The following is a 26,043-nucleotide window of genomic DNA, read 5'->3' as shown; positions in this document are numbered from 1 at the left end:
CTCTTGGACATTCTAACCACAACCTCAACATGAACCGAACTAGTGAGTTTTGTATAGCATTTCATTCTCTCTTTGTATCTCAATCTTCCATTGAGAACCTCAGGGTGGGTGGTGCACTCAGGACGTTCCCATTTATCCACACAACATTTTTGTGAGGTAGGTTAGGCTAAGAGATAGCCATGACATTCCCAGGGTCATTCAGAGAACCTAATGGAATGGAAACTCAGATTTCCACAGTCAAACCAACACTAACATTATACAGTCTGCCACACTAATTTTCCTACACTAAGATCCAAACATGGTACAAGCACATCTCAACAGGTGCCTTTCAGTTATGGAACTTATTTCCTTCCAGTGACTTGCCAATGCCCATGCCTGGATAATAGTTTTTGGAAACAGTTCTAACATTCCTGCTTCTCTTTCAACTAAACTTTGAGGCCCAGGACTGAGTCTGAGAAAGATTTGTGGGGCATGAAGGGCCAACAGATGCTCATACACTGACTGCAGCCTATCATGGGCATGTCTGGTGGGAACATTGGACTGGAACTTCTCCTGGTCCTTAGGATTTTCTCACTAGGGAGGCTATCCTTCTGTCAGCAAGTGAAAGCTTTGGGTTGTTTTTGTTTTTTACAGGCTTTGAGGAACTGACCTCAAAGTCCTTTAATGGGCCTGATACAGACAGGCCAAAATAAAGCTGCTTCGGGTCTCTTTGGAGGTATGCTGTTTAAGTGATGCATGGGTCCTAAGAGTCCGGAAGCTGCATCAAAGCTGCGCTCCAGAGCTTACGATTAGAGTGTGGCTTTGGCGCGACTTCCGGACTCTTAGGACCCATGCATCATTTAAACAGCATACCTGCAAAGAGACCCGAAGCAGCTTTATTTTGGCCTGTCTGTATTGGGCCATAGTATACTTCTCTATTGATGTTTATCTTTTGCCTGTTAAATGGATTTGCTTTGAATGGTGTTCATTCTGTAGATCATTTAATTGCATTTTAACAATAAGTTTATATGTTTTTATTTATGTTTCTGTATATCTTTTTATCTGCATTTCTTTTCAATTTTGTGTGCCATTTGGAGTTCCAGTTTTGGGGAAGAAATGAGATAATACTACTAATAATATGGTTAATGTAATCTAGCCAGAGTTGGTTATTCCCTGGTAACCTCTGGGTTGGATTACTTTTAGATGAGGTTGCCACCAGGGACAACCTGAAAGCTATAGCTAGGTTGTAAAATTGAGGATAGACTGCTGACAGAGACTGGGTAAAGAGGTCATATCAGCTAATCCCACTTGTTTTCATGGCCTTGTAATGATACCCAGGGGGTCATTCCCACTACGAAAAGCTCTGAATCCTGATTCGAGTTATATGCCCCTAGTTCCCTCTGGAAATAGATTCTGATCCTCATTGCATTGATTCCAGTGGGAAAAAAGCAGAGCAAACACAAAAACCCCAGGGTTTTTTGGTAGCAATTATTTTGAGGTTCTTTTGCGAAGAATTGGTTCAGATGCAATTCCCAACAGAGGGAACATCAGATCAGAATTGAGGGGTGTGTGCAGTCCCTCCCCAGAGATATCACACACACACACACACACACACACACACACACACACACACTGCTGTCTTTTTGGGCATTTTTCTTATTCGTGGTTTGTTTATTAATTTTGTCATATTGTTATGTATTTTTAACCATGTTTTATTGTTTAATTTTATACTTGGGAGGGAGGGTTGGGCCAGGGTCTTGTGAGGCTTGTTCTTTTTACTGTTGTATATTGTATAAATTTTGCTGTTACCCGCCTTGATCCTCAAAATGGAAGAGGCGGGATATAAATAAATAAATATATTATTATTATTAAAAAATAAAATTAATCGCAAAACTGATAGATTGGCAAAGCAACTACTTGCAAGGGCAAGTAGCTGCTGAACTATTCAACCAATTCTGTGATTTTTTTAAAAAAAAGAAAAATGTGTTTCCCAGCCTTGCTCCCCCCCTCTGGTCTCCTTGGCTGAACCTGAGGCCTTTCTTCATCGTCCTCCTCTTCCTCTTCTCCACTCCTCCCAACAGTCTCCCTGGTCAGACCCCAGGCTTCCCTTCATCCTCATCTTCCTCCTCTTCTCCACTCCCCCGACAATCTCTGTGGTCAGACCTCAGGCTTCCCGGGATGAGATGGAGGACGTGTCCTGGGAAAAGAGGATGTGCCTGGGAGAAAGTTGTAGGCCTTGTCTTCTCCCCCTGAAGCTGAGAGGACATGACTTGCCCAAGGCCACGCAGTGGGTTTCCATGGCTCAGCAGAGAGTTGAACTCCTCCAACCACTCCACCAGGCTGTCTTTTGCTGTCCTCTTCTTCTTCCTCCACCTTTCCTTCCTTCCCACAGTCTGGGCTGCTGTGACATCATGATGATTGACATGATGAGCGGCCCAAATGGGGATTAGAATCTTGCCCAAAAAAGCAGTTTCACAGCAGGATTAAAAGGCTCCCTTTTATAGTGGGAACTGAGGACCTTTTGGAAACAATTTTCCAACACAGGGTGGAGACAGATCAGGAGTCAGATTAATCAGTAAATGGGAATGGGATTAATGCAGGAGGATTAATGCAAAGCTTGAAGATAGGAAGTATTAACCATCTTGTAAATTCAAGATATCATCAAAGTACTCTGCTAAAGAAATATACCAGGGTATAGGTCAGTAGGATATCCCTGCAGGTCAAATAGCAGTAGCAAAGTTAGCTGGAGCTTTGCATGTGTTGTACATGTAAATGAAGCACATATGTACACTCTGATGTCCAGATTTATATATGATGGAACAGAAGCAAATTAACCAAAGAATAAATCCAAAATTAGTCCCATGGGTCAAGAATAGTCTTATTAGAATCATCGGGATTTAAGGTAATTGTCCCTTATAAGTCTTCATAACCATGGGTCTACTCTAGGTAGGACTAATGCATATGGCAGCAAAATTGGCATTTTCAGTTTTTTAACCAATCTTTTCCTCTCTTTTGCAGAGCTGATTTCCAGGCAGCATTTGAAAATTCTGCTAGAAAATGAAATCTTTACTGACTTCTTTAACACATTCCTGAACCTTCCTGTAAGTTTCCATGTTATACTTGATTCTAATGTGTTGCTGAACTCACTTTGTGCAATAGGAAAATGAAATGTGCAGCAAGAAGCAGGATTTTGTGCAGGTGGCAATATGATCTTTCATGAGGAACAAGGTTATTTCTTTAAACAAGTGGATGGGACAATAATAGAAAGAAATAGAAGATTAAAAAGACTACTGTTTCCTTTCAGTCTGTTAATATTAAAGGTATATTATTGGGACCATACCTAACTGTGACCAAGGCGAATACATGCGTGCTTTGGATTCAACCATGTTGCTGCAGTCATGGTTAACAGCATCCCTCCAGCACTTTTTTGCACTATGCTTGCAGGATTTATTGGCACTTTGTATGTACTGGTTTTTTAATCAACAAAGTTTGCAAGAATTTCCCATCATTACATACATTTCGTCAATTCTGGCTTAGTCCAGAGTTCTGTCACATCTTAGGGACAGTGCCAGTGTATCTTCAATTAAAGCAGAGCTCTCTCTGTCTCTTTCGATGATGCACTCTGTGGCCATGCAAAACAACAGGGGTGCCAGATGAATCAGAAGTGGCACTGGCACCAGATGTCTGGTTTCTTCTGTAGGAAGAAAAGAATATCTTATTCTGCATGTAAGCCATTTTCCAGCAAGATATTAGACTCTAGAACATGAGTGGGTAAATGTGACCCTCCAGATGTCATTGGATTAGGACTTCCAGCATTCCTTGCCATTAGTTATGCTGGCTAGGGCTCATGGGCACTCTAGTCCAGCAACACCTGGATAGTAACACACTCGCCAATCATGTTTTAGAGTCTAGTGTGACCAAGAAACAAATTAAGAGTGGGGGCTCTGTATGTAGGCCTGCAGTTTATTCTCTGTGGTTAGAATTACTTGCCATTGTAGCAAAAAACAACAAAAAGAGTATCTTGGCACCATGAAGACAAACACATTTATTATCGCATAACCTTTTGTGGACTGTAGCCAACTTCATCTGAGGTGCAAAGTATTATCCAGAATTTAAAGTATTGTATATACATGGCTTGATGGTATGATATAGGTAACTTAAGGGCAGAAAGTATTGACATTGACATTGAAAGTACTGTACTAGCACCTGATTAGTCCTGGCCTTTCACAAAACTGTTGCTCCTGGCAGAACCATACTACAGAGGCAAACAGTATGCTTACTTGCTCACCACTGTGTGTGCCCTCAAGGACATTTTAATACTTTCCTCCACATAACTTTCTTCATTTTTGGGTGTGCGTGTGTGTGATACGTTCCTTCAAATCACTCTGACTTACAGCAACCTTATCCTTGGGGTATTGAGCAAGATTTATTCGGAAGAAGTGTCCCACTGACCTCCCTTAAGGGCAAGAGACTGACAACTCAAGGTCACTCAGTGGGTTTCCGTGGCTGAGTTGGGATTCGAACACTGTTCTCCAATAGTCCTATTCCAACACTCATACCAAACACAGCAGGCTGGCTCTCCCTCTTTCATTTAAAGAAGAGTGAAGAATTGTTGCAGTGAGTGAAAGAATTTTAAGTGAGCACCTTGTCCTTCTCTTGACAGGGATCCCATGGGGCTGGGGTGGGGAGGGATCAAACTGGTGAGTGTGCTTATTTCTAATAATAATGTAACCTTGCTTGTCTTTCTGCATTGCTGAGTTGAGATGTTATTTTTTTGGATGTGTGTGTGTGTGTGTTTTGGCATTTACCTAAAAAGCTTAAGGGCAGGGGTTGGCAACCTACGGCCTGCCAGATCCAGCCCGGTGAGGCCTTGGGACCGGCCCCAGCCCAGTCCTGCCGCCAATTGCCGCCCCGCCGCAGCTTCCGTGCCGCTCCGGGTGCCATTTTGAGTTCAGCCTCCCAGTTGTCTGAGAGACAGCAACACAGTCCCCGGCTCAAAAAGGTTGACTACCCCTGCTTAAGGGCATATTAAAAATTCTGTTATGACCAATACAAACATATTTCAATCTCTTGTATCATAGAGGCAACTCTGATCTGTTTCCTGTTGAGCCACTGATAAATGGAATACCCAGATTTTGGCCCTTAGAAACTGATTAACACTCACACACTTAGGACTAAACTAGACATGATATTATTCACATAATTAGCATATATATGATTGCTTAAAATTAAATCACAGCCAGGAGTGGCATCTAGCATGGCCTGTGATAGTACAAAGAAGGCTTTCCTTCTCCCATCCTATAGGTACTATTTGCATCAAGGGAAAGCCCAATTTGTGTCAGTTTCATCCCAATGCAAAAACCAGTTGGGAAGGGCTGACTACAGTAAAATCAAAGTATTGACTTCCTTTATTACTTATTATTGTGATCCAGAGCCACACACAGCTCCTATTTACTCCCCACACTCAGTTGTAAATGACATGGCTGACAGCAGATAGTTTGGTCCTTAAACAAGAAACAAAGTCCCAACCACCCCCACCCTGTGACTCGCAGTTGATTGTAAAGATAGTTTACAACCATATGGTCTGTATTCTCTTTCTATTTTTCACTCTGATAAACATGTTTTTGAATTGCTAAGAACCTATAGAGGTTGTGTGATTAGAGGAAGAAGTGGAACAAAATAAATGTATGTGTACACCATGGAAGATTGTCAGTCTCCAGCCATTGCTGACTGCTCATGTATGCGGTTGCTTAACTACACCCCTGCAGAACCTAGAACTAGGCCTAAATGCCACCATCTCTAATCAGGCCTTCTTTCTCACCCGTTCTCTCTTTGTTTTTCTGCCTATGCAGGTATTTGGTCAGACACCCATTTACATCATCAGCATTCGTCAGTGGCATCTTTGGCCAGAGTTACCATGCAACCTGGTAAGATTCAAGAATTTCTAGAACTTGTCATACTTTTGTACAGTGTTAGATAATACCAACAATATCACTCCTAATATATCCTAACAATACAGCGCAGTTAACTGTCCCCAACCAGAGTTTCAGTAAGAAGTGTTTGTTGCTGTTAATATTCAACCATATGTCTAATAAATGTAAAGCATGTAAGCTGTCTCCCTGAAGTCAAACCAAAATGAAGGTGATTACTTTCAACATGGTTGTGGAGCATGTGATCCTTCAAATGTTGTGCAGCTCTTAGAAACCTTTGACAGCATTGCCAGTAATGTAGGTAGATGGAAGATGTAGGTCAACCAGAAGTGGAAGCTATACATTTCCCCTCACTGACTGAGAATTATGCTTGTTTTTCAAGATTGAATTTGATAATGTAATCTGTAAGTTTGTCTTCCAATTATCAATCTTCACTATGAAGTGCCCTTCCCCCAAATGAATTCCTATTTATGTTTCATCAATGGGAGGGGTGATGGTTGGAATTTCTCATGATGTTTCATTTGTAACTCTTCATTAATATAGCCTCTGAGCTTGGAAAAGTTTATTCCTGGAATACAACTTCCATAATCCTCTTTCCAACTTGGACACAGTTATCATACTTTGCAGAGGCTTTTGGGAGTTGCACAGCAAACCATAGTTTCCCAGCTTTAAAGTGTGCCTGGAAAAAAGAACATGGTACCTTCAGCATGGTAAATCATCTAGCCTTTTTGTGATCCTTGATGGATAACCATTTGGGCCCATGGTGATTATTAAGTGCAGGCTGATGTCTCATAAAGCAAGCATGATACACCCATCAAGTGGAGATGAGCTTTGCATTCCTACATTTACATCAGGGGTTAATGTGAGCATCAGCCATCTTGCTTTGTCCATGCTGAATGACAATCACTGAAATCTTTGTGGGAATCAGCTCTTGGTTGCCTATCTCTCAGCAGGATAAGCAAACTAACAATTATGTGAGAATGATTGCTCCAGGATTCAGATATCAAAGAGATCCAGAAGCGAAAGGACTTCCAGTGATAGTGCTCTAAGCTGATCTCAAGCCTCTCTTTTCCCCCACGAATGTCATTCACTCTCTTCCATCTCTCTTTTTGAAATGCTTGTCTTTGGCCTTGAATTGCCTTGGCAAAGAATTTGTGTGGCTGAGGAATTTTGCAGTCCAGATCACTGGTGTAGTGGTTAATTCTGATGTACACATATTCATCATGACACTTTCCAAAGCCACACCCCGAAGTAGAGCCCAAAAACTGAGGCAGCTTTGAGGATCCATATCAACAAATAAGTTCTAGCAGTTGTTAACTCCACTAGGAACTGATCTCCTTCTTTTAAAGCCAATGGGTCTTCGTTGTCTATTCATGACCAAATACTTTCCATTACTACTAGGATAGCTCAAACAATATATTTTTGCTGGGAATTACCCTATGTACCCTAAGCACTGTGAGCATTGCAGTGAAGCTCAGAGGAATCAGGGAAGCCTGTGGAAGGAGGGCAAGGGACTTTGGGATCCCTTCTAATTAAAAGGATGTAGGGTTCCTTTACTCTACAGAGTTTGATTCAATTTTAACTTCCATGTATCTATCCTAGTTTAGGGAGGTGCATCTAGAATTTTTGGCCAGAGAGCTCTAGTGCCTCTTTAAACTACTAACACAATTCCTCTGCATGTGCAACTGAAGTAAAATTGCAATCACGGTACTATAACTGTGTAGTGTAAAAGGGTCCCTGGTGCTTTGACCCTGTGAATCCTGACTCTTCTACACCACTGATCTAGACAGCAGAGTTAGTCCCTGTTGCAGGCAGTAACATTCAAGGAAGCTATCATCATTGTCTGTTTTCTTGTCTCCATGAAAAATCAAGTAGTTCTCTAAATTCAGGGCAGCAGGGCATTGAACTTTATCAATGTGCTGCTGAGCCTTTTATTTATTGTTGATTCTTGTTCTTTAATGTGCCATCACACTTTTTGAAACAATACAGGTGTCAAAATACAAAGGCTTGTTGAACTGGATGGAAAAATATCGACTGCCTTTCTTCTGCAAAACTAACTTGTGCCTTCACTATGTTCTCTGCGAGGAGCTCATCAGTTTCGTCCGGTCTCCAGAAGCTGGTGAGAGCTGAATTCAAATGTTAAAAGAAATCTTTACATGCAAAAACACAGGAAACGGACACTATGCTAACTACATTTCAAATTGACATTTACCCAAAAGGGGAAATGATTGGGTTCCAACATGTGAGGCTAGTCATTCTCATGCTTGATGTTAGCACTTCAGATACTTTGGGGACTTATCTTATTGAAAGAGCTTCTGGGATGGAGGATTTGACTCCTGACTTTTCTTTGCAGCGGAGATGCTCAGATGGAAACGGGCTGATCAATGGCTTCTTGAGAAATGTATTGGTGGCAGCAGGGGAATGTGGCGCTTCCGCTCCTTCATGCAAGGGATGGCAGGTAAGAAGGTAGGAAGTGCAACAGAGTCAGAAATCATATAGGCAGAGAAATAGGCAATCAAGGCTGAAGAATTCTCTTTCACCAAAAGAACCAAAGCTCAATGGGTGGAGCATATGCTTTGACAGAAGGTCCCAATTTACTGTCATTAGTAGAAGTATTTGCATTATTTATCAGTTATACTGTGGACTCTTGTTATACGCTGGGGTTTGGTTCCAAGATCCCCTGTGGGTAACAAAATCTGTGGATGCTCAAGTCCCATTAAATATAATGACATAGCAAAATGGTGTCCCTTATAAAAAATGGAAAATCAAGGTTTGATATTTGAAATTTATACTTTTTTTGAACATTTTGAAACCGTGGATTCTTGAATCCGTGTATAAAAAATCTGTGTATAAAAAGGGTCAACTATTTATTTTGCCTTTCCTTCAGTGACTTCAGAAGGGTGCATATGCCTCCCCTCTTCCTCCTCATCTTCATCTTCACAATCTAGGTCAGGCTAAGAAAAACAGTGATGAGCCCAAGTACATGTCCTGATCTGTATCTCCCAAGTTTCAGCCCAGCATTCTAACTATTCCACATGGTTTCTATTATATCAAATAGACTAAATGGAGGAAGTGGTTTAAGTGTTCGATTACAACGCTGGTGAACAGGGTTTGAATCCCAGCATGACCATGAGAACCCACACTCTCTCAGCCTCAGAGGATGGAAATAAACCCCATGATAGGTTCACCTTAGGGTTCCCATAAGTTGGAAATGACTTGAAGGCACAGAACAACAAAATAGCAGTATTTTAGATAGATGGCTGTTTTACCAATTATTACCAGTCTTATTTTTTGAAATGCATTTTCACAACTATCAGATTCAATCAAACGTTTAAATTTAAAAAATGAAAAAATTCAGAAACTGAGGTGCTGTGCCAGGTACAAAATTTTGCAGGCAATTTCAAATGTGGTATTGGCTGAAATGACTGGCTGTAAGTAACCTTTTGTCTGATCTACAGGGGAAGAACTGACCAAGTTCTGGCTAGCTACAGAAAGGATCCTTGGAATTGATGAAACAGATGAGTCCCAGCAGGATCTCTATGTGTCGCTGATCCAGGTCTTGATGGCCACACACTTGCAAGAGGGTTCCACAGTTGTCACCCTCTGCAACACAAGCGTTGGTAAAATACACATACATGTTGATGTTTTTGTTATTCCTCTTGACATACACACACACAGGAACAACCTTTTTTCACTCTTTCAAGCTCACAATGATATACACATATGAATCACTACATAGTAATTGCCTCAGACTGGTGGAATGGGAAGGGGTTTTGTCCCCCAGCAAGGACAAATGGGTGGGTTACTGGTATGATGATGGATCCAGAGGTCTTCATCATGACTGCATCCCACATCTAGTGTGCAAGGGGTGAATAAGGGGCAAAGAACCTCACTCACCTTCTCCACAAGCCTCTCACCTTCACCTTCTTCTCTGGCAACTTGATTTTTTCTCCAGGCTCCCTTACCCTGATCAGTCCCTGAAAGAAAAACAGACTCTCTCCTCATTTTTTCCTCACCAAAAGCAAAAGGAAAGATGGAGAGTGAACTTTACCTGTGACTAATTCCCATTGAAGCCAATGGAGCTTACTTTGGACTGTACTGCATAAAGCAGAAATAATGCAGAAGGGCATGTGCAAATAAGGTAGAGATAAGATGGTTTTAAAAATATAAATAAATGTTACAAATGAATTGACACAATATTCATATCTGTACATATATAAGGACAAATATACAATGAGCCCTCCACATTCACTGGGGTTAGGGACACAAGGCCCCAGTGAAAGTGAAAAACCACAAATAAAAACCCACTATTTATTTTTAAATCGAGAAACACATCTCTAGGAATCTTCAGATCCTCCAGAACAACCCTATGGTCAATTTCTGCTGGAAGCTGACCACAGAATTGTGTTGGAGTACCAACAAATGCCTAGAGATGTGTTCTGTCTAGGAATCTCTAGGTCAATGCTGTAAATGTGGAGGGACGACTGTAGATAAAAATATTTTTTGGATAAGGGCAAATGCATATTCAAAGAAGATTTTTGAAAGAAAAAGTGTGGGGCTGTAACTCTTCCCAGTCTGTATAGTTGATATAATACTAGATTTCAAGCTAATGAGACACCCATGCACACATTATTGCCATGTCCCTATGGACTGATTTTATGCTTAAAGACAACCCTTGCAAGGAGGCTTGTAAGATCTAATCAGAGCTGGACGAAAATCACAAGTGTGGTATGCCATATGCTGACTTGAATCAATAATAAACTATGTAGATTCAAAGAGGCTCAAAACATGTTGTTGAGTAGAGTCTGTGGGGATATTTGCAGTATTTAACATTTAAAATATCTGTTTTTGAAAGTGGGGCTTCCAGTATCTCCTGGTCTTTGTTTTATGACTATGCATGTAGACCCTTTAAAGAGTCCCGGGGCAGAAAATTGTTTCCCAATTGTCCATCATTAATAAAAAGGATCCTTGACCAGTCAGCAGAAACAATACTTTGTTCCTTCCATAATTCTGTGAATGCTTAAGCCCTCTCTGCTTCATTCTTTATGTTGTTCACAGAATCACTTCTGAAAATGTCTCCCCATCACCCTCAACATGCCCACACTCGGAGGGAGATCCTGAGTGAGATGCAGAAAGTGGCCCTGTTCAAGATTGAAAGTTACTGGCTGCCCAACTTCTACATTCACTGCAAGCGGAGCATGGAGAATGAGCCAAAATGCTTCCACTTGCTCAGGGAGTATCAGGAACGATTACACAGGGCAGGCTTGCCGAGGTATTCCCTGTCTCCTCAACTGACAATGAACATCAGAGCAAGTAGCCACAGCACCAAATCCTACTCCAGTCTGAAAAGCAAGAAGAAGATCTGGGATCACATCAGGGGCAGATGTCTTTCCCGCAAAGGGAAACGCAAGGGCCACCGGAAGCAAAAGTCAAACAAAAGCAGTCCAGTGGACCGGGAGCACTGCCACATTGGGAAGCATTCCGCCACTCCAGCTTCAAGTCCTTGCCAAGCAGGTTACATGAGGGATTTGAATGATGGGCACAATTCTGATGTGTCACCAAGCTTCAAAAGCAACCAAAGCAGTCCTGATCAGTTTCCCTCCTCTCCTGTGGCAGATGAGGTCGCTGAGAAGGGCACTCTGCGTTATCTGCGCTGCTCTACGCCTATGGTCCAGTTCCCCTCAATGCTTGATTTGAAGACTCTGGTGAAGTCCCCCATGTGCTTAGACTTACTTCCTTGGGTGCTGACTGCTGACAAATGTGCGGGACGTCCCTTTCGGGAGTTTTTGCTGTGTCGGAATTATGCCATGGAGGTGCATCTCCTTGATCTGTGGCATGATCTGGAGGACTTCCTGCGCATGATGTTGTGCTCCCTTGGTGAAGGGAACATCCTTCTGCGCCACGTAATGGGAGAAAGGATATGTGAGCTTTATCTGACACAGAGCAACAACTGGCACCTTCCTTTGAAGCTATCAACTCTCAATAGCTTGCAGAATCTCCTGCCTTCTGGACACGTTATACCATGGCTACTCAAGGCACAGAAGGAAATCTGTAAGGTGGGAAATCTTACTTTCTCTTTGTGACAATTTGACAACAAGATACATTCTTGGAATTTCACACAATATGGCCTGTGTACCAATATACCTCCTCCTCCTCCTCCCCATCCTCCTTCCTAATATCAAACCTTTCTTGAAGACACATACTCCCACATGGTTGTAACAATATAAATGGAGCCAGTGTTGTATAGTGGCTTGACCAGGACCCTGGAGATCAGGATTCAAATCACTCCTTGGCCATGGGAGCCCAGTAAGTGACCTTAGGCAAATCACACTCTCTCAACTCCAGAGGAAGGCAAAGGCAAACCCCCTCTGAACAAATTTTACAAAGAAAACCATGTGATACAGTCGCCTTAGGTTGCCCTTAAGTGGGCAACAACTGGAAGGCACATAACAACAACAGTAATAGTTTTAACTCTATAGACAGTTGAATATTGTTTTATTCTTAACTTCTATATGATTTAGCAATTATGTGGTTTTACTTTTATACTGTAAGCAACATTTTGTCCCACTTTGAGGAGAAAGGCGGAATATAGAGAAAGTGATTGATTGATTGATTGATTGACTGAATGATCAGCCCAGAACGAGTGTCCATGCACATTGGTTTGTTCTGCCACCAGTATCACACTTTCATAGGCTTTCAAGCTAGGAAGTTGGCTCTGTTGCCCATTGGTAAAGCCGTATTACCTTTCTGATGTCTTCTTCAAGTCCTTCTGGCCTGTTGCTCCTATAATGGTGTGTATGATGGAGGAGAAAAACATTTACTTACAGCAGTTTTCTTGCTTTCTTTCAGATACTCAGCTTTCTCTATGAGGAGTTCCTCCAACATGATGACAAAATGTTTTTGTTTTATGTGGTAAGGGTGGCACTAGTTACTAAGAACCCATGTGAAGCTCACCTAATATCCCTGAACTTCTGAGGGCTTGCCCAGGGAGTCATGTCAGACATTTCTCTTTATACATGGGGAAGGGATTGAACATGGGGAGGGAGGAAATCTCAAAGAAACTTAATTTTCCTAGTTTAGAGTACAGTGCACATTTAAAATGTATGCTGGTTTTTAACAGTCTTCTCCAACCTGGGTCCCACTAGATGTTCCCATGATGGCTGGGAATGATGGGAGTTGTAGTCCAGAACATTTGAAGGGTGCCAGACTGGAGAAACCTTTTTCAAATATCCCTACGCACCTGTCATTGCAGAGTGGGAAGGAAAAGAAATCTGAAGAACAGCCTTACAAACATGATGAGAGCCTCAGACTGGTCAAAAGGACCATTGAATCGATGCATCTGAGCCAGGCCTTGGCTGGCATGAGAGATTTTGACCTGCTTAGTGGACGGCACTGGCAACTGCTGGGCACTCAAGACCTGACCAGGGGGGGCTCTGTCTTCATGGAAATGGAGCCTGTTGTGCGACAGATAGGTAAAAATAAGGGTCATCTTCATGGTTCAGTCAGGAGCTGGGTTAGCTGGGACTGAAAGCTTTGACAGTGATGGCTACCTAGAGCACATCCTTATACTGTAATGACTCTGTGTATATATATATATATATATATGTGTGTGTGTGTGTGTGTGTGTGTGTGTGTGTCTATTTATGCCTGTTCCTGTGTAGATCTGTATTACTATATGCTGCCACATCTTCTACCCTAAAACTATCCTAGCAATTGTAGCTTGGCAACACTGCTCTGTTTAAAATTTGTGTGCATACAGCCCCAAAACTATGATTTGTTTTGATTTATTACACTGATTTCTCGTCTTTTCTTAGATGAGCTCAAGGTGAGTATATATGATTCTCTTCCTTTCCATAACAACCCTGCAAAGTTGTTCCAGAACTTGGTAGAGTTGGTTTTTGGACTGCAGTTTGCAGCATCCCCAGAAAAATGGCCAGTGGCTAATGTTGGCCAAGGCATTCTGAGACCTGTAGCCCCAAAATCCCCAAACTTTCCAAACTCTGGTTAGATCAGCATGAAAATGTGACTGGCCCAACATCATCCAATGGGTTTCATAACTCAGTGGGGACTAGAACCTACATCTTGCAAATCCCAGGGCCAGGTTCTTATCATTACAACACAGTTAATGAGACATACAACAGATATGAGAAACCTTTAGTCCTTTAGATTTCTTAGGCTTCAATATCCTACCATTGGTGGTAGTTGCCTACCATTGGTGTTGCTGATTGGAGCTTTTGGGAGTTCAAAACATCTGGAAGACCAAAGGTTCCCAATCCATGGAACACAGAAAACAGAGTGCCTTTATTGATGTTTCAAGTAGATCTGTGCAAGTGTATACATGCACTACCAAGTGATCCTTGGTATGAGAATAGGGGCTGCTAGCGGTTCCAGACTAAATTAGTCATTCTAAATTCATACTGAAACCTGTCCACAGAATTAGCTGTGACTAGCTTTTCATACTAATTTCATTGGAGCCTAAGTACAACTACCTTTTTTGTTTGGTTGGATGCAAACCAAAGAGATACAAACCAGGGAGACTTCAAAAAGACCAGGGTGTACCTCTTTCATACTGGAGGGTATATTTTTAACTAAGAGGCATGAGATTTTGACCCTGGCTTAGGTGCCTTGAACAAAATTCCTTTGGGCCAATGCTAATGCATTCACAAGTGGGCTCCTTCATTGAACTGAAGAAATAGCTGACCCATTGTTATTCGTTGTTGTATGCATTCAAGTGATTTCAAACTTATGGTAACCCTGTCATGGAATTTTCGTGGCAAGATTTGTTCAGAGGAGGTTTGCTATTGCCTTCCCTTGAGGGCGAGAGCATGTGACCTGCCCAGGGTCACCCAGTAGGTTTCATGGCCAAGTGGGGAATTGATCCCTCACCTCCAGAGTCAATGCTCAAACCACTACACCATAGTGGCTCCCACTCTGTTGCATACCAGGTCTTAAATACACAAAGATTCATATAGGAGATTGGTTAGGCCGCCATGTGGTGTTAGTAATGTCTATGCTTCCCCTTTGCTCTCTTAACAACAGATTACAGCAGCATGCCATTTGAGAAGCTGGCTCGGTTGAATCCCAAAATGGCTGTGGAACATCTTAGTGAGAACTTCAGGGCCTACTGCCAAAAATGCCAAAAAGCAGGTGAGTCCCTGGGGCTTTGGAACCAGGGTAAAGTTAATCTGGTTTCAGACAGATAGGGACTAAGCTAAACCAGAGATTGAAATACAGAAGGTTACAGAGTGGTAGTAGAAATGTCTAGAGGGGAGAGGAAAGCAAGTTTCTTACATACAAATGAAATCATTCTATACTAAACCCATGAGATCTTGGAAGGTCATGGGTATGATGATGACTTAGAAAGCAACCTTAGCTTTAAACTTTCTGAGCATTGCTTGCTCCTCATATAGGGCCTCCCAGATCTAGTTATGTATGACAAGATTTGTATTCACCTGGGGATATTGTTTCATGTCCCCTGCAGGAGTTTTAATTCGGCCAATGACTGCAAGAAGGAGCCTCCGCTGGAGCAGATCAAGCTTGTCATTCATGAGGAAAGGGCCTGTTTCAAGAAAGCCCCTGACAAAGCCCAGGTATTGCATGGGGATACCGCAGGGAAGATGTTCCGTTGTTTATTCCAGCACTCAAAGACATACTAACTGTGATGAGAAGTGTCTGAATGCAATTCAAACTTTCCTGTTTGTTCAGTAAATAGGAGCTGCAGGAAAGTTTGAACCCCCCTGAGGAAATGTAACTCTCTTTCTATTGTGCATTTTGGTTGGCAAATAAAGGTATCACTGCTTGGTGGATTTTTGTTAAAATGTGAAGAGCAGCTTCAGGGTGGAGATTTTTGTTGGGATGGCTGCTATAGGCATTCCCCCCCCCCCAAAAAAAAAGAAAAGCTCTGCACATTGATTGCATTCATACCACCGATATCACATCTAGTCCTGCCCTCCCTGATAGACCATCCTGTGCTACCAGTGCCACAGGGCATTCGTAAGGCAAGAACAGTGCATTTTTCAGACAGCTGAAAAGGTGAGGTATTATATAAGTGTTTGTAAAAGCTACACTTTAATGTCCCAAAATGTAACTTTGCCAAGATCTCCCATTTAATTGTTGTTGTCAGTGTTCTGCAGAATCATCATGGCACCTTGTCTCATAGAAAAGGTTTTAAGGACTAAATCCAAATGTTAGTGAATACTGGGCTGGGCCCACTGAAGGAATGTGATTTTCCTAAGTGTCAATGTGCCACTCAGCAATTGATTCCACGAGTCTTCTCTAGCTGGGACTAGTCACTGGATTTAAATTTAGGGCTGCAGTCCTATACACCACTTCCAGAAGTGAGGTCTATTAAATGACCTTCTGCATCAACAAACATATGACTGCATACTATGTATAGCACCTCTTGCAAGCCTGTTTAGAGCAGATGTAAATAGAATATATGAAGAAGGTGTGCTGTGCTTTCCCTGCCTTTCATCATATCACCTCCAATGTTTTGGGAAAACAAATGGCTGTGTCTCCAGCAAATATCTTCCTCTATTCTACATCAAAGGAGGCAGATCGCTATGCTCAGTATAAGTCATATAAATGTTACTATTTCATCTTGTTATCCTTTATGACCATGCCAAAAGTGCAAGCTTCAGTATTTGGGTTGGTTTTTTTTTGTTGTTGTTGTTGGGTTGTTGTTTTTTTTGCACCATTTGGAAATATTTAGTCCAAAGCAATGAGGACAGCTGGTTAACAGATAATAAGGTAGGTTACATGAAAGGAGACATGTGTGTGTGTGTGTGCAAGAAGAGAGGGAGAAACCTGAATATAGCCATGTAGATCATAGAATGCCTCTACAACATGTAAAATGGGAATATTTCTTCAATTTATATATGTGTTTGTGTGCGTGTGTGTTTATGTGCCTATGTGCCTGTTGACTTATGGCGATCCCATGAACTTCATAGGATTTTTTTAGGCAAGGAATACTCAGAGGTTTTGCCAGTTCCTTCCTCTGAAATTTGTTGGCTGTGAAGGTACTGAGGATACAAGGCAGTGAAATGTTACTACCTAGTTTTTACTGCCATTTAGCCTCAATTTCCCCATAAGAGTCAAGGAGGAGAATGCCTGCTGCCTGCGTAGGTCTATGACTCAAAAATCATAAAGGAGAAGAAAAGCGATGATGTTAGATCTTTGTCTGATGAAGAAGTCAATGTAACTTGGAAAGCTTGCATCTTGTATTTTGTGCATTGTAGTTGTCCCAATAACGGTATATCTGTTTTGTGGATTTTGAATTTTGTTGTATTTTAATGCATGGCCAGCGCAGCTACCACTGAATATGGTTCCTACACCTTTTAAAGAAATTCTTATTTTGCCAGTGTCTTTCTTTCAAATCTTCCAGAGAGTTCAGAGCACTGTACATGGAAATTATAGTAGCCCCTCCCAATTTGCAGGATCTGTTCCAGCCCCTTTCATGAAAACAGTGATTCACAAATATTCGAGTCTCATTGAAAACAATGGTGCGCACGCAGACCACACTGTCATTTTGTCCCTCCCGTGAAGAGCAAGACTGCAGACTCCAAGTCCACAAAAAAAGAGGGACAAGTGTATACCATTCCATTGTGTGAGGCTAACTAGGCAGAACAATTCTGTCTGCCTCAAGCTCACTCACTAAGCTTCATAGAGGAATGGAGGATTTTAACTGCGCACTGGTGTCAGCCCCAGAGTCTTATCTGCTGTATTACTTCGACTGTCATAAGGATTAGGACCTTGATTTTACTGAAATTGTAGCTTTTCAGTGACTTAAGTATGACACAGAAGACACTTGTTGGACTTAGGAGTCGGTATTCTGGAGCAGGAGCAACCTGTGGATCTGTTGCTGTGGAGGCAGCATTCCTCATCTGCATCTGCAATTCAGTTGCATGGGAGTTCTTCTTGCATCAAAACCTAGCAGATTTGCCACCTCAATAATGGATCCACCAGCCATCCCTGTACTAGAGTGGGGAAGGATGGAAAAGAAATGTAATTCTACTTATTTGTCGCCATTTCCTATCCACCATTTGCAACTTAAGACTTGAGCATGATTGTATATTAAATGTGATTTGAGAGGAAGAGCAGATGTCCTCAGCAACCTGTTCTTTCCTTTCTCTCTCCAGATCACTTTCAGAAACACTGCAAAACCCCACCCATCTGGAATACTTCAGACACTTCCTCAAGATGCATAATGCTGATGCTCCACTGCTTTTCTGGATGTCTGTGGAAGAAATCCAAAATGAGACCAATCACAGAATCCAGCAGGTTCTCATCAACCAATGTGTCAGAACTTACTTCTTCAACCCAATCCCAGCTGGTATGCAGCCCAGGTTGCTATTCTATCATGATCTGGCCCAAAAGTACCCATAAGTCAGTTGACAAGCCTTATGGAAGCCCTTGCATTGCAAAGTGTGCCCATTTGTCCTCTGACATAGCATCCAGAGGATCTCCCACATGTCCTGTTCACCTGTCAGGATGTGAGCTAGGAATGCGACGACATGACAAGGAAGAAAAGTCAATGTTTTTCTTATGGAAGTGAATGTTACTTATAGTTGCAACCAGCTTAGTCTTAATTAATCAATAGAATTTATATAGGCATTGACTCACCATCAACAATTGGTTTAGCGGGACTTCTGTAGTTGGGAAATGTAAGGTACTACATTTAGGGTGAAAAAATGAAATGATAGATATAGGATGGGGGACACCTGGCTAATTGAGACTATGTGTGAAAGGGATCTAGGAGTCCTAGTAGACCACAAGTTGTACATGAATCAACATTTCGAAGTGGCAGCTAAAAAGGCCAATGCAATTCTAGGCTGCATCAATAGAAGCATAGTGTCTGAAAGTAATAGTGCCACTCTATTTTGGTTTAGTCAGGCATCACCTGGAATTCTGTGTCCATCTCTGGGCATCACAATTTTAAAAGGATGTTGACAAGCTGGAGCATGTCCAAAGGAGGACACCTAAAATGGTGAAAGGTCCTATGAGAAAAGACTTGGGGACCTGGGTATGTTTATAATGGAGCAGAGAAGGTTAAAAGGTAATATGATAGCCTTCTTTGAATATTTGAAAGGATGTCATATTGAGCATGGAGCAAACTTGTTTTCTGCTGCTCCAAAGAATAGGACTTGGAACAATGGATGCAAGCTACAGGGAAAGAGATTCCACCTAAACATTAGGAGGAACTTCTCGACAGCAAGGGTTGTTTGACAGTGCAACACACTCCCTCATAGAATGGTGGAGTCTCTCTTTTTTGGAGCTCTTTAAACAGAGGCTGGATGGCCATCTCTGTCAGGGGTGCCTTGATTGAGAGCTCCTGCATGACAGGAGGTTGGACTGGATGGCCTTTGGGGTCCCTTCCAACTCTATGATTCTATGGTGCTCTACAGACAGGCGCAATGAGGTGCCGTCGTTACGTGCGAGAGGTGGCGCTTCCAGACGCAACTCACCCCTCCTACGTGACGAGGGTGTCAAAATGGCAGCGCCCTGTAGAGATGGGTGCCGCCATTTTGACGCAATGGAGGCTTAGCATCTGCATGTCGCAATACCACTGTGACGTCGTGAGTGTGCCACTGGTGCACTGCGGCATCACAATGGTGCCGCAAAAAGAACCCGCTTTTTTTCAGGTTCTTTTTACCGTGCAAAGAAGTCACACAGTTTGTCTGCTGCAGCTTCCTCGTGCAGCAAAACAAGTCGTGGTCAGACTGCCCTTTTTGGGAGGTCTGTATCCCGCCTATGATTCTAGTAATAGAATTCAGGTCTTAGGTCCCAACATAACTCTGCCCTCAAGGAAGTCCATTGGTAATACCTGATTTGGCCTGCTTATAAATACAGGCATACCTGAGTTAATGAAGTAGAATCATTCCATGTTATTTCTTTAACAGAAAGGTAGAAATGATATGAGCAGAGCAGACGTGCCACTGGACAAGCTTGGAGGTGCTGCCACCAAGTTCCGAGCCTGGAGGACCTTTCTCTGCCCATAGAGTCTGCTCAAATGGCTTGGGTGTGGCATGGCTCAATGAGCAGAGAAAGAGACACTTGCTCACTGCACCCCTGACTGCTCACTCCTCACCTCACCCCTTGGACATTTGGGGAAACAGTGTGTATCACCCCACTAATAGGGTGTCAGCTGGTGTGACCCACCCTTCACACAAGGTTGCCCATCACTATCCAAGGGCAAAAAAAGAAGGCACAGAAAAAGTGTTTGTGCCTCTTTGTTGTCTTTCTTCACTCAGAGATACTGCTGCAGTGTGATGCCGATATTATCAGAGAGATTCCAAGGTCAAATGTGGTCACGGTCCCTATGTTAGTCTTGGCTCAAATGTATGTCATGAAGATGCTGGAAGATAAATGGTGAGTAAAGTACAAGTAAAGAATAGGTTCATGGGGTTCCATTTTCTTAGACCAAGTTCTGTATAAAAAGAGGCAATGAAGGTCTGAATATGACTAAACTTGTTGTAAGGTGAAGTAGAAAGAGCATTAATATAATACAAAAACATTTACAACAGATTTATAACCAAAGCTTCTTTTGCCAGAGGCCGGCTTTTTTGTATGTATCATTTTCAGAGCTTGGAAAATTAGGGGTTACACTTTCCAAACTGGGAGTTCTGGGATTTGTAATCCAAAGGGTTTACTTTTGCCAAGCTCTGGTTATTCTATAAATCACCATGTACATCAACTAGGTTATTTTTAATTATTATTTTATTTACATATACAAGACAGTCTTGATTTACATTGGGTTTGGATTCCTGACTCACAAAGTAAATTTTGCTGACATAAATGGGGCAAGACAGTGCCATAGAGAATCATTGGAGACCCAGGGGGGTGCATTCTGATGGAACTGATGTAGCCAAAAAGTTAGCAATTTTCCTCAGCTCACCACAGTTTTAACGAAGTTTAAAGCATAAAACATCAAAGCTTACTTTTTCCAGGCTAGAGAAATTTGCAGCTGCTCCCCAGAGGGACCAGAAGAGACAACAACTATTGATCCCTCAGGGGCTTGACTGTGGAGAGCTGGTTTGCAATTACAGTACTGTACACAGAAATTCCTCCTCAGGCAGCAACTGATCAAAACTGTGCTCTTCTGTTTTGCTTTTACCAGCAGGTTTCTCAGGTGGAGAAAGCACCTCAGGTGTGTTTGGAGTTGATCACATGGGAGGAATTTCTCTTAATTTTGAATGAAAAGAAAGTGGGGCCAGAATGCATTCACGTGAATTCGCTAGTTCAGCGAATTTACGTGAATCTGAATTACATTCGAACTGACTTCCCATTGCCTGAAAATAGCTTGCCATTGCCCAAAATTGTGTGTGATCACCTCTCACGCAATAACGTGAAACCCCATGATTGCATTCGGACTGACTTCCCATTGCCCAATTTTGCATGTGGTAGTCTATCACGCAATGTTAAACTCCATGATTGTGTTCGGAATGCGATTGGCTTATACTTCCAATTTCCCTTATCTGATAAACTCCTCTGTGTGGGGGAGAGGGACAGCACATCTCCTGCTATGTCTTCCACAGGAGGTACAGAGAGCACAACAGCAGGAGAAGCAACACATATCCTGCTGTGCTCTTGCCAGAAGGCTTGCTAAGTAAAGAAAGGCTCCCCCTGCCTAAAAAAGGAGAAGAAATCCTTTCAGGCAAACTCACCTCCAAGATTCCAGTTTCTTCATCCCCCTCATGTCCCCTCTTCCAAGCAGACAAAGGAAACCCCTTCCTCTAAACCACATCAAGGTTGAAGTTTCTTCCTTCCCTACATGCTCCCCCTTAGGGCCAAGGAAATCCTTCCTTGCAGTTGTATCTCCCCTTCCCTTCACCTCTCCTTCCTTACATTTCTGCCTCACTCAACTGCACAGGCACACCAAGACAGCTCTCCATTTGGAGTTGAAATTTTCATCCATCCATTCATTTCTGGAGAAACAATGTAAATTTTGAAATGTTTTAAATCGAGGAAACTGAAACTGAGACTTACCTGTGTATCTCTGCCTTTCCAAACAAAAGTGTACAATTGCTGTGATATATACTACAAAGCACTGAAGTAGGGGAGGATTTAAAGCAGGGATGGCTTTCCATCCCAAGTTACAGTCAGGCTCTTTTTGCCCATCCTTGCCTTTCATAGGAAATGCTTTGGATGAGAAGCAAGGGAGCTGAAGGAAAGATGTGGTGTTAAATGGATGCAAAGGATGGGCTATGGACAATAATCTAATTTGTTCACCTAACCTCCTCTCTTCTCCCCCCCCCCAAACTTTGGCAGGTTTACTTTATATCAAGGTTTATATCCCGAAAGTGATATTTCACTTGCGGCACCCAGTGCGAAGCCACGGAAAACCTCCATGTTAACAGACAAGCTGGTGAGTGAATGCTGTGAGGTGGAATGTGGATTTGTACTGACGTTTTTCTGCCATATATTTGCATAAATTTTGAAACTAGAGTACCAATTTTGAAATTAAAGGCCTATTAATTTTGCCATGTTGCCTGCCCTGACTGACCTAAAAGTGAATATAACTAGGTAAGCTCATGGCAGGAAAAACAAGAATGCTGAATATGTTGCAGTAGGTAGATTTATAGTGTTGCCTGTGATAATCCTGTTGCTTATAGTCTCAGGAGCATGACCCTACTGGGAAGAACAAGATTCTGTCCCCTCCTGTCCTCTCCCTGTACTGGATTGACTGTGCAAATTACACCTGCAATCTGAATGTGGTTTGCAGCAATGGAAATAAACTGAGGACAAAGGTTGAAAGTGGGAGGAGAGAGAAGCTAGAGACATTTCAAAAGCAACTGAAAAAGTGGGACGAGGGAGGAATATTCAGGACCATCTCTGCCAAACTGAAGCATTTGATAGCCTTGGCTGAAGAGCGGGGTATAAATAAATAAATGTTATTATTATTATTATATTTGGAGAGCATACTTATCCAAAAGCTAGCTCCAAACAGTTGTATATAGTAATGCTAGGAATGTGGGGGAAATGGTTCCTTATTTTTCTTTTGCAATAACCACCTGACACATGTGCTCTGTGTGTTTTTGCTTGTCTGCCCATCCATCCTTCCTTCCTTCCTTCCTTCCTTCCTTCATTTCTATCATAGGATGCAGCTAGAATGGGGTAGGATTAGTCAGACTGGGAACCTCAGTAATCAGTGAGAAGAATATGCTACTTTCTGCCTTGTGTGCTGAAATGACAATAGCAATCGATAAACCCCCCCAAAAAGCCATTCTCTATAGGCAGGGGTTGTGTTTTTAAGCCGGATCTACACATAAAGAGGGTGATAGAACAGGCTGTACCATTTCAGACTAAACATGGCAAATGACAGTTTTCAGTCTTTTTCTATATGTTTTGGAGGCCTAAATATTTTCATTCTCTTAGGTGTTTTAATGCAATTTAGCACTTTTTTCCCTTCTTAACTTGTTGGTTGCTACCTTTTAATTATGTCTTGTTTGATTTTCTAAACTGTCCTTGAAACCCAGTGAACGACAGGATATAAATATAATAAATATATTATTCCTTGCAAATTGAGAAGTAGCCTGGATGTTTGGCTATTATGATGGTTTTCTGTGCAACATGAATAGAGCCTGAAAATTGGAAATGTTACCATGACCATGCAGGCTGCACAGATTTTGAAGCTTCAGTCCAAAAAGTTAATATTTCCTAGCTCTTGCTAGATATAATTAATGCAGAGGAGTATTAAAAATGAAATTGCAAACCAGCAGTCCAAAATAGTATAACCCACACCAAGAATCCATTACCATGGAGTCTTGCATTTTACTACACATGTTGACAAGACCTGAGCTTGGAGTAGGCTTATTTGGCCATGGACAATCACAGAGCACTATTCCTCTGTGGAACAGTGGGTACAAAGTGATCCTGTATGCTCATTTTATACTTTAAAAGCCTGTGTGTCCCACAGAGATGGAGGGAGGGTCCTCTCCTCCCTGAAAGCAGCATGTTGGTCCTCTGTTGGTCCTAGGTCAAGTGCTTGTTTGCCCTTCAGCCTCAACGTTTCAAAGCATCTTATAACATTGTGCATGGGCTGAGGAGACTTTTACCAACAGAGACACAACATTATAAGATACCTAACTATGATGGTGAGAGTAAGAACACTCTGTAATATCACATACAGTATGTCAGAACCCTGCCTTCCTTTTTTAAAAAAGAGCTAAGTATGATTTATTTGCACCATTGGCATGACTGGTCTCAAATCAGAGTTTGCAGCCATGCTCAGGAAGGAATTGCAAAGTCTGGTTTAAATTTAATGTATTCATAAAGTTACTCCATTGATGGAAGAAGTTGTTCACAAGTCTCTCAGTTTTCAGAGCCCAAATACCTGTCTGAGAGATTTTGGCCCCATACAGACAGGCCAAAATAAATCTGCTTCAGGTCACTTTGGAGGTATGCTGTTTAAATGATACATGCATCCTAAGGTTCCGAAAGCCGCACCAAAGCCATGCTTTAGGCCTAAGGACTGGAGTGTGGCTTTGGCATGGTTTTCGGACTCTTGGAAGGCATACATCATTTTAACAGCGTACCTCCAAAGTGACCCGAAGCAGCTTTATTTTGGCCTGTCTGTATGGGGCCCCAGTCTGCATCAGGTCCTAAAGGCAAAATAGAATTTGACACAAACCCAGAACACAGGAAGATTTCAGAAGCTGAAATTCTGAATTTCAAAACTCTTCAAATTTTGAGTACCTCCTCACTGCACTGTTTGATACCATTTTCACTACCATGGCTCCTACCTATGTAATCCTGTGATTTACAGTTTGGTGAAGTACTTCAAAATCTCTACTGCACTTCCCTGAATTAGAGCTCTCTCTCATAGAACTCCAAGTACCTCATGAAATTACAAATCCCACTTGATGTGGTATTAAAGTATTGTAATTTTGTATTTTTGATGCACCCTTTGTGTTTGAAATTAAGCACTTTGCCAAAATAAACTGTGTCTTGTCTGGCTGGGTGAACAAATGGCTTTGTATTGTTCCATAGAAAAGATGCTGGGTTGCACTTGGAGGGTTGATCAAGACTGTCTGCAGGTTCCGAAAGGCAATGAGCTATGTGTCACAGCGCAAACGCTTTGAAGAATTCCTCAACCGGGAACTGAAAAATGACAAGGAAAGTATGTCCTGTATCCACAGCATTGGTTTTTGGGAAGTTCATAGCAGAAATTGCCCTAGATTTATTCCCTGACCTTGTTTAGGACAAGGACTCGGGGCAGTTCACAAGATTAAAAGCAGATACAAATAAAAATGGATAAAAACAGATAGAAATAGAAACAGAGAAAATGCTGTAATGCTAAAATACAATCAGACAAATTTAATATGAAAGAGCTACCTTTAGCTGAGATCATGGCAAATGCTTCTTCATGTTGTTGCTGTTATCATCTGGAATGTGCTGGGATTGAATTATATCAAGTCATTCACATTCAGAACAGCCTAGACTCTTCCTGCCATAGGAGTTTATCGCATGGGATGAATCCTGTGCAGAAACTAAATTTAAACTGAAAACAACCTGCATTGGCAGATTGTTTTTCAGATGACGTTCGGGGTTAACCAGAACAGAAAGTTGAAAAAAACTCGCATTTGTGGAATGTTTTTCAGACAACGTTTGCATGAAAGAGAAATAACGCAAAAATAACCCAAATGCAAAGTCGTCAATACCAGCTCCTTTTTACTTTTGCTAAATTCCAAAAGTATAAAGAAACTTTCTGTTTGGATTATTTTTGTGTTATTTCTCTTTGACACCAATGCATCTGAGAAACAGCACCCAGATTTTAAAATCCTATTTCTGCATGGGATTTTACCAATTCGCCCTCTATGAGATAAATTCCATAGTGAGACACACACACACACACACACACACACACCCCAAGTATCAGTGCTTATCATTTGCCATGAACATATGAATTACAGTTTGTGGGAGGTGTTGTGATTAAGGTCTTCCCTGTTCTCTTCTAGATATGCAGTCACCAACACATCCAAGCATTAGTGCACCTAGTGGGCGCTCTGGCACAGCTTCAGTTGGAACAGATGATGTTGAAGTGGTTCAAGTAAAGCGCAAGATCTTTGGGAACCGTGTAATCTCTGTCAACTTCTTAGTTAATGACCTCTATTTTTATCTAGAGATGGAGAAGTGA

At 41.9% G+C, this 26,043-nt stretch overlaps 1 protein-coding gene across 1 annotated transcript; it reads left to right on the top strand.

Moving 5' to 3' along the window:
- LOC121927734 (regulator of G-protein signaling protein-like) lies at positions 1–26,043 on the top strand. The gene is made up of 16 exons (XM_042461592.1): positions 1–42; positions 2,998–3,080; positions 5,832–5,906; positions 7,899–8,028; positions 8,263–8,367; positions 9,368–9,529; positions 10,968–11,965; positions 12,759–12,821; positions 13,162–13,381; positions 14,949–15,056; positions 15,391–15,499; positions 18,047–18,240; positions 20,159–20,276; positions 22,176–22,272; positions 24,897–25,026; positions 25,865–26,043. The coding sequence occupies exons 1-16, from the start codon at positions 30–32 to the stop codon at positions 26,041–26,043; spliced, it is 2,784 nt and encodes a 927-aa protein (XP_042317526.1). The 5' UTR covers positions 1–29.

The sequence above is a fragment of the Sceloporus undulatus genome, chromosome 4 (genome assembly GCF_019175285.1).
Source record: "Sceloporus undulatus isolate JIND9_A2432 ecotype Alabama chromosome 4, SceUnd_v1.1, whole genome shotgun sequence".
Classification (NCBI taxonomy): Eukaryota; Metazoa; Chordata; class Lepidosauria; order Squamata; family Phrynosomatidae; genus Sceloporus; species Sceloporus undulatus.
The sequence above is the reverse complement of the archived record's forward strand: the minus strand, read 5'-3'. Positions and strand labels throughout refer to the sequence as shown.

Excerpts from the sequence above, each read along its gene's own strand:
- LOC121927734 (XM_042461592.1), top strand. Across the intron at positions 11,966-12,758 it reads CACAGAAGGAAATCTGTAAG|ATACTCAGCTTTCTCTATGA; the intron begins GTGGGAAATCTT and ends GCTTTCTTTCAG. Across the intron at positions 15,500-18,046 it reads AAGCCCCTGACAAAGCCCAG|ATCACTTTCAGAAACACTGC; the intron begins GTATTGCATGGG and ends TTCTCTCTCCAG.